The sequence below is a fragment of the Pseudophryne corroboree genome, chromosome 11 (genome assembly GCF_028390025.1).
Source record: "Pseudophryne corroboree isolate aPseCor3 chromosome 11, aPseCor3.hap2, whole genome shotgun sequence".
In the NCBI taxonomy this organism is placed as follows: domain Eukaryota; kingdom Metazoa; phylum Chordata; class Amphibia; order Anura; family Myobatrachidae; genus Pseudophryne; species Pseudophryne corroboree.
Genome location: NC_086454.1, coordinates 79011483 through 79024113, shown reverse-complemented (window position 1 = coordinate 79024113; position 12631 = coordinate 79011483). Strand labels below are relative to the sequence as shown.

Below are 12631 nucleotides of genomic sequence, written 5' to 3'. Positions count from 1 at the left end.
CCACTGTGATACGGGAGCCATCTCCAGCACTGAGCCACTGTGATACGGGAGCCATCTCCAGCACTGAGCCACTGTGATACGGGAGCCATCTCCAGCACTGAGCCACTGTGATACGGGAGCCATCTCCAGCACTGAGCCACTGTGAGACGGGAGCCATCTCCAGCACTGAGCCACTGTGAGACGGGAGCCACCTCCAGCACTGAGCCACTGTGATACGGGAGCCATCTCCAGCACTGAGCCACTGTGATACGGGAGCCATCTCCAGCACTGAGCCACTGTGATACAGGAGCCATCTCCAGCACTGAGCCACTGTGATACGGGAGCCATCTCCAGCACTGAGCCACTGTGATACGGGAGCCATCTCCAGCACTGAGCCACTGTGATACGGGAGCCATCTCCAGCACTGAGCCACTGTGATACGGGAGCCATCTCCAGCACTGAGCCACTGTGATACGGGAGCCATCTCCAGCACTGAGCCACTGTGATACGGGAGCCATCTCCAGCACTGAGCCACTGTGATACGGGAGCCATCTCCAGCACTGAGCCACTGGGATACAGGAGCCATCTCCAGCACTGAGACTGAGCCACGTCTATACGGTGCAGCATTCGCCCAAGACAGAGCTTCCTGTCCAGTACTAAATGTAATGGGACAGCTCCATGTATCCGCATTCTTCCCATACAATATATTTTTCTACCTGTACTTGCTCAAGTGGTCATGGGCTCTTTCACCATAAAAGCAGATCCAATGCACGCAGTAAGCCGCATAGCAGATGTATAACTTTTCTCGGCTCTGCATAGCACATCCAGATGCCCACTATCAGATTCTGTGTGCTTAGTTACCCTGCACTCTCAATCACTCAGTATACAAAAGGGTTTTTTCTTTAATAATTACAGAAACACTATAATACAGTATATACAGATATAACAAACAAGATTTATACACCATATGTCCGTAGTCCATTCCAGGATTCCATTCTTCTCTCTCATTATCCACGCTTACCGTTCTCCGTGTAAGATCTCTATAATCAATGAGCAGGAATTGCAATTTACTAAAAATGTCTGTTCCAAGTCTTCTTCGTCAACAATATACTTTCCTCCACAACGACACAGGAAGGAGTAATGTTCTCCATCTGTTATAAGAGAGAATACACTTTAGTTTTATACAGTACATTGTATATACACACATACTGTACATACACACACACACAGAGATAGAGCTATTTGGAGATTTTATTATATATATATTAGCATTGGTGGGGCGCATGGCACACGAGTACAGCAATGTATACAGCTTGCCGTGCCCTCTTTGGACAATTTTGTAATACAAGTTAGAATGGAAGTGGCACTCACGGACTCGCATCCCAAAAAGACCAGGTCAATACCTTGCCTTATTTCAGGCAAGGTACTGACCTGGACTTTTTGAGCTGTGAGTCCGTAAATGCTACTTCCACTCTAACTTCATAATATATAATATCCAGTGTTTGGAGAGAATAATAAAAATTGCAAGTGAACAACATAATCCAGATCTGCTTGCTGTAAGGATCTTCAGCGACAAATTAGGCCTAATTCTGAGTCGCACAGGTCTCTCTTCATGGACGCATAAGAAGTTTTTGCATACAGCGCATTTGTGGAACAGACTTTACGCATTTATCGCATATATCCTGCCTAATCGGATGCAACGTGGCCGAATCAGCCTGTCCGTTAACTAAGGTGTTTCAGGGTGATCACATGACTTGTTGACGTGTCATGGGCTCCCTGTTATTCTGAGTCTTGCTTACAATGAAAGAAAGCCTGTCCTCTGATGGATCTACTGTACATAGAAAGAGGCGGTTGCAGTGGCTTGCATAAAATCTATGGGCAGCACTAGATTCTGACTGCACACAGGGGGGAATTCACATGTTTGAAAAGTTGGTTGGGTGTCCGTTTTTTCCTGTCTATTAGATAGGAAAAAACAGACACCCAATTGACTTTTCAAACAATTAAATCTCCCCCTTACTGTCTGCTCACTGGATAAATAACGAGTTTTATGGTAAGAACTTACCTTTGTTAAAACTCTTTCTGCGAGGTACACTGGGCTCCACAAGGATAGACATAGGGGGTGTAGAGTAGGATCTTGATCCGAAGCACCAACAGGCTCAAAAGCTTTGACCTTCTTCCCAAGATGCATAGCGCCGCCTCCTATATCACCCCGCCTCCGTGCACAGGAGCTCAGTTTTGTTAACCAGCCCAATGCAGTAGCAAGTAAAAGAGACGACAACTGCCAGTTGCCACAAACACCACACTCTCCTGACAGGAGAAGTGTCAGCGGCTAATGCCATACCAACCCAAAGAAGCTAAGTGCGTCAAGATGGGCGCCTTGTGGAGCCCAGTGTACCCCGCAGAAAGAGTTTTAACAAAGGTAAGTTCTTACCATAAAACTTGTTTTCTGCTGCGGGGTACACTGGGCTCCACAAGGATAGACATAGGGGATGTCCTAAAGCAGTTCCTTATGGGAGGGGACGCACTGTAGCAAACACAAGAACCCTGCGTCCAAAGGGAGCATCCTGGGAAGCGGCAGTATCGAAGGCATAGAACCTTATGAACGTGTTCACTGAGGACCACGTAGCCGCCTTGCACAATTGTTCAAGGGTCGCACCATGTTGGGCCGCCCAAGAAGGTCCAACAGACTGAGTAGAATGGGCGTTAATGTGATCAGGAGCAGAGAGACCAGCCTTCACATAAGCATGTGCAATCACCATTCTAATCCATCTGGCCAGAGTTTGCTTGTGAGCAGGCCAGCCACATTTGTGAAATCCAAACAGCACAAAGAGAGAATCAGATTTCCTAATAGAAGCAGTTCTCTTCACATAGATACGGAGAGCCCGTACCACATCCAAAGACAGCTCTTTGGGAGACAGATCAGGAGAAACAAGTGCCGGAACTACAATCTCCTGATTAAGGTGGAACGAAGAAACCACCTTAGGTAGATAGCCGGGATGAGTCCTAAGAACCGCCCGGTCACGGTGAAATATCAGATATGGGGAACTACAGGACAAGGCACCCAAATCCGACACTCTTCTAGCTGAAACAATAGCCAGCAGAAACACCACCTTAAGGGAAAGCCACTTAAGATCAGCTGAACCAAAAGGTTCAAACGGAGACTCTTGTAACGCCTCCAAAACCACCGACAAATCCCAAGGAGCCACAGGCGGGACATAGCGAGATACACAACACGCCCTGAGTAAAGGTATGGACATCAGGTAAGGTCGCAATTTTTCTCTGAAACCACACCGACAAGGCAGATATTTGAACCTTGAGGGAGGCCAGACGCAGGCCTAAATTCAGGCCCTGCTGAAGAAAAGCCAACAACTTGGCTATACTAAACTTGGAAGCATCATAATCGTTAAGATGCGCACCAAACAAAGTAAGAATGCCAGACCCTATAGTAAATCCGAGCAGAAGCCTGTTTCCGGGCCCGCAACATAGTTTGAATGACCACCTCAGAAAAATCTTTAGCCCTTAAGACGGAAGCTTCAAGAGCCACGCCATCAAAGTCAGCCGGGCTAGGTCCTGGTAGACACAGGGGCCCTGAACGAGGAGGTCTGGGCGTTGTGGAAGTAGAATTGGACGCTCTGACGATAGGCCTTGCAGGTCTGAGAACCAGTGCCGTCTGGGCCACGCTGGAGCTATGAGAAGCAGAATTCCTTTTTCTTGCTTGAACTTCCGAATTACCCTGGGCAGGAGTGACACCGGAGGGAACACGTACAGCAGCCGAAACCTCCACGGTACCGCCAGCGCATCCACGAATGCTGCTTGAGGATCCTTTGTCCTTGCTCCGAAGACCGGAACCTTGTGATTGTGTCGAGACGCCATCAGATCTACGTCTGGAAGGCCCCACCTTTCCACTAAGAGTTGAAACACTTCTGGATGGAGGCCCCACTCGCCGGCATGCACGTCCTGACGACTGAGAAAGTCCGCTTCCCAATTCAGGACTCCCGGAATGAATATTGCCGATATGGCCGGTAGATGGCGTTCTGCCCACTGTAGAATCAGTTAGACTTCCTTCATTGCTAGGCGGATTCGAGTGCCGCCTTGATGATTTATGTAAGCCACTGTGGTGGCGTTGTCCGACTGTACTTGAACAGGACAGTTCTGAATTAAATGCTGGGCTAGGTTCAAGGCATTGAAGACCGCCCGCAACTCCAGAATATTGATCAAGAGGAGGGACTCCTCCTTGGTCCACCGCACCTGAAGGGAGTGTTGCTCCAGCACCGCGCCCCAACCTCCTAGACTGGCATCTGTCGTCAACAGGACCCAGTCGGATATCCAGAACGGAAGGCCCCTGCACAGTTGTTGGTCCCGGAGCCACCAGAGCAGCGACAGACGGACCTCCGGAGTCAATGAGATCATTTGAGACCTGATCCGGTGAGGCAGGCCGTCCCATTTGGCTAGAATCAGCCTCTGGAGAAGGCGAGAGTGAAATTGAGCGTACTCCACCATGTCGAATGCTGACACCATGAGGCCCAGCACCTGCATCGCCGAATGTATCGACACTTGCGGACGAGATAGGAAGCAACGAATCCTGTACTGAAGTTTCAGGACTTTCTCCTGAGACAGGAACAACCGCTGGTTGTGAGTGTCCAATAGTGCTCCCAGATGCACCATGCTCTGAGCAGGGATCAGGGATGACTTCTTCCAGTTGATGAGCCACCCGTGGGCTTTCAGAAATCGGACCGTCACATCTAGATGACGCAGGAGAAGTTCTGGGGAATTTGTTAGGATTAACAAGTCGTCCAAATACGGCAGTATCCTGACCCCTTGACGGCGGAGTACCACCGTCATCACCGCCATGACTTTTGTAAAGACTCGCTGAGCCGTTGTTAAACCAAAAGGTAACGCCCGAAACTGGGAATGGCAGTTGCCAATCGCAAATCTCAGGTATTGCTGATGAGACACTGCTATAGGAATATGCAGGTAAGCATCCTGTATATCCAGGGAGACCATGAAGTCCCCAGGTTCCAAGGCGAGAACTATAGAGCGAAGGGTTTCCATCCGGAACTTGGAAACCTTCACAAAAACTGTTCAATGCCTTGAGGTTGAGAATGGGCCGGGAGGACCCATTCAGTTTCGGGACTAGAAATAGCGGAGAATAGTACCCCCGGCCCCTCTGAGCAAGAGGCACCTGTACTACAACTCCTGTATCCAGGAGGGTCTGTACCACCGAATGCAGAGTGTCTGCCTTCTGGTCCAACGGGACGTCTGTCTGGCAAAATCGATGAAGGGGTCGGTTTTAGAAGGCTATGGCGTAACCTCGAGTGACGACTTCCCGTACCCAGGCATTCCTGGGTATACCCTAGAAGCCGGCCCCCTACCCTGGGATCCCCCCGGGGGAGGCCCTCCCCGTTATGCGGCAAGCTTATCGGTCTTGGAAGCTGGCTGACGGGCAGCCCAGGCTCTTTTGGGCTTCGGCTAACCAGGTTTGGAAGTGCGGGCCTGCTTATGGTACGCCTGACCTTTTGCTTTACCTGAAGGGCGAAAGGAAGTACCTTTAGCCTTCGACACAGAAGGAGCGGTACTCGGCGGATAGGCAGTTTTAGCAGTAGCCAAGTCAGCCACTATCTTATTTCAGTCCTCCCCAAACAGAATATCTCCCTTGTAAGGGAGTACCTCCAGGGTTTTTCTAGAGTCCAGATCCACAGACCAGGATCTCAGCCACAATATCCGGCGAGCCAGGACTGACGTAGTAGAGGCCTTGGCTGCTAGGATACCGGTATCCGAAACCGCCTCTTTAATATATCGAGAAGCTGTGACAATATATGATCAGCAATGTCTAGCATGGTCAGAGGAGATTTCAGTTTCTAACTCCAAGGCCCATGCTTCAATAGCCTCGGCAGCCCATGTAGCCTGCAATAATGGGCCTTTGCGTAGCACCCGTGAGGGTGTAAATCGCTTCTAGACAACCCTCCACACGCTTATCCGTAGGCTCTTTTAGAGACGTGACGGTAGTAACAGGCAGAGCTGAGGAAACCACCACCCTAGCCACATGCGAGTCCACTGGAGGAGGCGTTTCCCAATTCTTAGACAGCTCTGGCGCGAAGGGATAGCGAGCCAGCATATTCTTTTGAGGCACAAACTTCGTACCCGGGTTTTCCCAGGGTTCCTGACGTATATCCACTAGGTGGTCAGAGTGAGGTAAAACTTGTTTAACCACCTTCTGACGCTTGAACCTATCTGGTTTCTTAAGAGGGGCGGATGGCTCGGGATCATCCGTAATCTGTAGAATTAACTTAATAGCCTCCAAAAGATCAGGAACATCCACATGTGAACTACCCTCCCCGTCAGCCATATCTGAGTCAGAACCTGTGGGGTCAGTGTAAGTGCCGTCTTCATCAGACGAGGTGTCAGTGACAGCAGTGGATTGTGAGGAGACAAGCGCTCGCTTAGAGGATCCCTTGGACTTAGGCGAGCGATGGTCAGACTTTTTAGTAGTCAGGGACTGGTTTAACTTCTTTAATTGAGCAGATAAGTCGTCCGCCCACGGCGGGTTAACTGCAGGGAACACATACGGTTGTACTGGCATTGGGGGTCCCATAGGGGGTGATAGTTTATGAACTAGCGTATGCAGAAGCGTGGAAAAAGCGACCCACGGTGGGTCAGTGTGTGCCTCCGTTGCCATAGTCCCACTGGGGGGCAAGGAGCCCCAGAACCAGAGCCCACAGCTGCTATATTCTCCTCATATGGGTCTGTGGCTTCAGCAACACCGGCAGTGTGTTCAGCCCCAGAACCGTTACCCTCAGAAGCAACATGATATAACTTGCAGTATGAGGTACAATTATCAGCAGCACTATACCTCTAAACCCAAACCCCTGTGCAGTGTAGTCAGCACCAGCAGAGATAAAGGAGAGATATGGTGACTAAATCACAGAGAAAAATACGTAATACTGTATATATCTTTGTGAAAATCCTATATTAGATAAAACCTGACGCACCAAGCCCCCCTCAGGTTATAGAATATAGGGATAGCAAGTTGAGTGAAAGACACGAAATGGACAACACTCAGCTATCAAATGCACACACAAAAAGTCACAGTTTGTACAATGCAGAGGTTATTACTGACAATAATACTGCACTGGACTAGCTTACACAGCTATATAACAAGAGATATAACAGTACACAGTAAGAACTGGATGTATATCACAGGGTAATTGTACTAGGAAACCCTGACTAAATGCACTCTTTCTTAACTATCACTGTCTAAAAAGGCAGGTAGAATACTTAAGTGTCATGTAAAGTCACAGCACTGACAACCAGGTGGCTTTACATAGGAGGATTTGCCCAAGCAGTCCCAGGAACAGTGAGCTGAGGGATAATGGCGCTGCAGACACTGACAGGGAGTGAGGAAAAGACAGAGATGCAGCTCCAGGGCGGGAACACTTGCTAGAAATGGCGCCCTGGTGCTGGGGGGAGGGGCTTCAGGTCTAAGCCTTATCCCCCTGCTGGCAAAACCACCGGGTACTGTGGGCGATATAAAAATCGGTTTAGAGAGAAAACCTGACCTGCGCCCATGCCCTGGTGATCTAGTGGGATCGCCTGTACTGCCACAGTGTCCACCGCCAGCGCGCGCGGCCCGCCTCCCACTGACCGCGCTGGATCGCGATAAAAACCGGGTCCCGCAAGCGAGACCACTTACGACCTCCCGAAGCGCGGCCACGCGATCCTGGAGAGCCCCAGCCGTGTGTGTCTAACGTGAAGGAAACCGGAGCCTCCGCTGTAGGTACCCGGCAACCAGGGCTCGGGAGTGTACAGCGCCGCTGGGGGAGAGATGGAGCTGCAAGCAGGCAATGTCTACTGACATCAAGCACAATCTGTGCCTCTGCTGCAGCGCTTGTAGTCTTCTTTTTTCCTCAGAAAAAGCTTTGTCTAGAGCTGCTGTGAGCAGCCCTTCCTGTTACATGCTTGCACTGCAAGCACCAACTACAAACTGAGCTCCTGTGCACGGAGGCGGGGTGATATAGGAGGCGGCGCTATGCATCTTGGGAAGAAGGTCAAAGCTTTTGAGCCTGTTGGTGCTTCGGATCAAGATCCTACTCTACACCCCAATGTCTATCCTTGTGGAGCCCAGTGTACCCCACAGCAGAAAAGAAAGTATTAGACCAGGGGTGGCCAACAAATCGGAGGCAAAGAGCCAGAAAAGATCCATAGGCAAGTGCAAGAGCCAGCGCGCGCAAAAATGGGGTGTGTGGCCTAGTTGTCACAAAGCCACGCCCCATTTTTGTGCACACACCTTTCGGTATGATGTTTGTAGGAGTGTGACCTTGTGTCATAACCTTGTTTAGTCATGTTGTACAGTGCCACATACATATAAAAATGCCAAAAAATGGGTGCCACCACAGTGCCAGATAAATATATGCCCCCAGTGCCAGATATGCCCCCGATGCAGATACACATGTCCCCACAGTGCCATATATGCCCCCACAGTGCCAGATATGCCCCCGATGCAGATACACATGTCCCCAAAGTGCCTCCCACAGTGCCAGATATGCCCCCAGTGCCAGATATGCCCCCAGTGCAGATACACATGCCCATACAGTGCCAGATATGGCCACACAGTGCCAGATATGCCCCAGTGCAGGTACCCATGCCCCCACAGTGCCAGATATGCCCCCAGTGCAGATACACATGCCCCCACAGTGCCTCATATGCCCCCAGTGCAGATACACATGCCCCCACAGTGCCTCATATGCCCCCACAGTGCAGATACATATGCCTCCACAGTGCAGATATGCATGCTCCCAGTGCAGATACATATGCCTCCACAGTGCAGATATGCATGCTCCCAGTGCTGATACATATGCCGCCACAGTGCCTCACTCCCCCGTCCCAAAAAACAACAACAAAGTGCTGCTTACCGCGCTGCTGTGAGGGGAAGGAGAGCGCAGCGCGCGCCTCTCCTACCCCTCCGTCTCCGGCGGCGGTGTGTATCTTCAATTCGGCGCCGGCCTGTGAGTCAATCAGAGCTCACGGACCGCATCGAGCCGCATGCGGAGGATGAAAGAGCTGCATGCGGCTCGAGAGCCGCGGGTTGGCCACCGCTGTATTAGACTATTGCTCCTGTAGCCGATGTACATGGGCGGACGGCCATATGCATTAGGAAAAGGTAGAGCAGATGAGGTTTTATATATTGACCACCGATCCCTGTGACTACCACGAGGATTGTTGCTTTTGTGGGGAAACTGCAGAATAAACAAATGAAAATAAACAGTACAAGATCCTAGCGTGAATCTTCCAATAAAATGCCCATAATAGTGAATGGCCCTTACTGTACATATACAGTATCATCGGGATCAATGATTGTCAAAACTGCTTCACGTGGTGCTCCAAAATTACCCAATGTCCTCATTTATAGCCCTTTAACTTCTGCACTGACGCCTAAACATCTGTCTTACTGGTGCTGTCTTTATGTTGAGTCACACGTATCAATAAACATACAACTGAAAAGACAGCAGTATTTCTACGTCACAAATGTGTATACAGGTTGAGTATCCCTTATCCAAAACGCTTGGGACCAGAGGTATTTTGGATAACGGATTTTTCCGTATTTTGGAATAATTAGATACCATAATGAGATATCATGGTGATGGGACCTAAATCTAAGCACAGAATGCATTTATGTTTCATATACACCTTATACGCACAGCCTGAAGGTAATTTTTGCCAATATTTTTTATAACTTTGTGCATTAAACAAAGTGTGTGTACATACACACAATTCATTTATGTTTCATATACACCTTGTATACACAGCCTGAAGGTCATTTAATACAATATTATTAATAACTTTGTGTATTAAACAAAGTTTGTGTACACTGAGCAATCAAAAAACAAAGATTTCACTATCTCACTCTCACTCAAAAAAGTCCGTATTTCGGAATATTCCGTATTTCGGAATATATGGATATGGGATACTCAACCTGTACTTACATCCAGATATAGGCCCTCATTCCGAGTTGTTCGCTCGCTAGCTGCTTTTAGCAGCATTGCACATGCTAAGCCGCCGCCTCCTGGGAGTGTATCTCAGCATATCAGAATTGCTAACAAAAGCTTCGCTAATTTTCTCGTAACGATTACCCCGCAGTTTCTGAGTAGCTCCAGACTTACTCAGCCATTGCGACCAGCTCAGTCCTTTTTCGTTCCTGGTTTGAAGTCACAAACACACCCAGCGTTCGCCCAGCCACTCCCCCGTTTCTCCAGACACTCCTGCGTTTTCAACTAGCACGCCTGCGTTTTTCCGCACACTCCCATAAAACGGCCACTTTCCGCCCAGAAACACCCACTTCCTGTCAATCACACTACGATCAGCACAGCGATGAAAAAGCTTTGTTATGCCGTGAGTAAAATACCTAACTTTTGTGTAAAATAACTAAGCACATGCGCTCTGCGAACCTTGTGCATGCGCAGTAAGCGACTAATCGCAGTATAGCGAAAATCGGCAACGAGCGAACAACTCGGAATGACCCCCATAGAGTAGTAATGCTGCTTCGCACGTCCGCATCACAGATAAGGGGATAAGGCTTTGACCTGTAGCCCCTCCCCCAGCCCCAGGGCGCCATTTAGAGTAAATGTTACCACACTGGAGCTGCATCTCTCTCCCTCACTCCCTGTCAGCGTTTGGGCGCCATTACCTCAAGCTGAGCTGATTCTGCGACTGTTTGGGCAAATCCTCCTCTGGAAAGCCGCCTGCATGTCAGCGCTGTGCATTTTACAGGACACTTATGTATTCTACATGTCTGCTGACAGTGTTATTTAAGAAACAGTGCATTTAGTCAGGGTTATATAGTACAAGTACCCTGTGATATACATCCAGTCTTTACTGTGCATTGATATAGCTATTGATTATATAGCTGTACTTAGTACAGGTTGAGTATCCCTTATCCAAAATGCTTGGGACCAGAGGTATTTTGGATATGGGATTTTTCCGTATTTTGGAATAATTGCATACCATAATGAGATATCATGGCGATGGGACCCAAGTCTAAGCACAGAATGCATTTATGTTTCATATACACCTTATACACACAGCCTGAAGGTCATTTAATACAATATTTTTAATAACTTTGTGTATTAAACAAAGTTTGAGTACATTGAGCCACAGAAAACAAAGATTTCACTATCTCACTCTCACTCAAAAAAGTCCGTATTTCGGAATATTCCGTATTTCGGAATATTTGGATATGGGATACTCAACCTGTATTACTTTGTATTGCTAGTCCAGTGCAATTTTATTGCATGTCATAATTTCTGCATTGTGTAATGTGACTGTGTGTGTGTGTGCATTTAGCTGCTGTGTGACTTCCATTTCGTGTATCTCACTCAGATTGCTATCCCTATATTCTATAACCTGAGGGGGCTAAGTGCGTCAAGGTAATTATTAAATATAGGAGTTACACAGGATATACTTATTGTGTATTTTTCTCTGTTATTTTTAGTCACCGTATACCTCTTGAATCCTCTGTTTGTGCTGATAGGGGGTTCTTGTCAGGTATTTAGCTGCTGATATTGTACTGGGTTGCCTTGAATTGAGCTTTCAGCTATGTCAGCTACAAGGGGCAACGGAGCAGGGGCTGATCCCACACTGCGTGGTGGTGATGCTGCAGACACATTAGAGGAAAACATAGCAGCAGAGGGTTCAGGTTCTGGGGGTTTCCTACCCCCCAGTGGAAATGTAGCAACGGGGGTTCAAAATGACCCACCTTGGGCTACTTTCTTCACGTTGTTAAGTACGCTTGTAACTAAACTTACGCCCCCTATGGGACCTCATGTGCCGGTACAACCACTTATGGTCCCTGCGGTTAATCCGCCATGGGCAGATCACCTGTCCAATCAGTTACAACAAATCTCTGACCAAACACAAATCTAACCCTCGCTCGCCTAAAACCAAGGGGTCCTCTAAGCGGGCTATTACTTCCTCACAATCCAACCACGTCCCAGACACCTCGTCTGACGAGGATGGCGTATATACTGACCCCACAGACACTGATTCAGATAATTCTGATGGGGAATTGGTCTCACAGGTGGATGTTCCTGACTTATTAGAGGCTATCAGGCTAATTCTTCAAATTACTGAAGACCCAGAGCCTCAAACTGCTCCTAATAAACCGGATAGGTTTAAACGTCAGAAAGTGGTTAAACAAGTTTTACCTAATTCTGACCATTTAGCTGACATTCGTCAGGAATCCTGGGAAAATCCAGGAAAGAAATTCACACCTCACAAGAAGATGCTGGCTCGCTATCCCCTCGCTGCGGAGCTAAGTAAGAATTGGGAAACACCCCCGCCAGTGGATTCGCAGGTGGCGCGGTTGGTGCTATCCTCAGCTCTGCCTGTAACTACCATCATGTCTCTGAAAGAACCGACGGATAAGCGTGTGGAGGGTTGCTTAAAGGCGAGTTACACTCTGGCAGGTGCTGTGCATCGACCCACTATTGCAGCGACATGGGCTGCAGAGGCTATTGAAGCGTGGGCTCAGGAGGTGGAAGCGGAGCTGCCTTCCAACTTCTCTGCTAATGCTAGACAATGTCTATTGTATATTGTCACAGCTTCTCATTACATTAAGGAGGCGGCTTCTGATGCCGGTATTCTAGCGGCCAAGGCTTCT

General features: G+C 48.6%; 1 protein-coding gene across 3 annotated transcripts in view; it reads right to left on the bottom strand.

Annotated features, from left to right (window-relative positions):
• Nucleotides 1–863: 863 nt before the first annotated feature.
• Nucleotides 864–12631, bottom strand: part of DNAJC24 (DnaJ heat shock protein family (Hsp40) member C24) — a 214030-nt gene continuing 202262 nt past the window's right edge. For all 3 annotated transcript variants that reach the window (XM_063944444.1, XM_063944445.1, XM_063944446.1), the window contains exon 5: nucleotides 864–1130. In XM_063944444.1, coding sequence (XP_063800514.1) covers nucleotides 997–1130 — 134 coding nt within the window. In that variant the 3' untranslated portion in view covers nucleotides 864–996. The remainder of the gene's footprint in view (nucleotides 1131–12631) is intronic.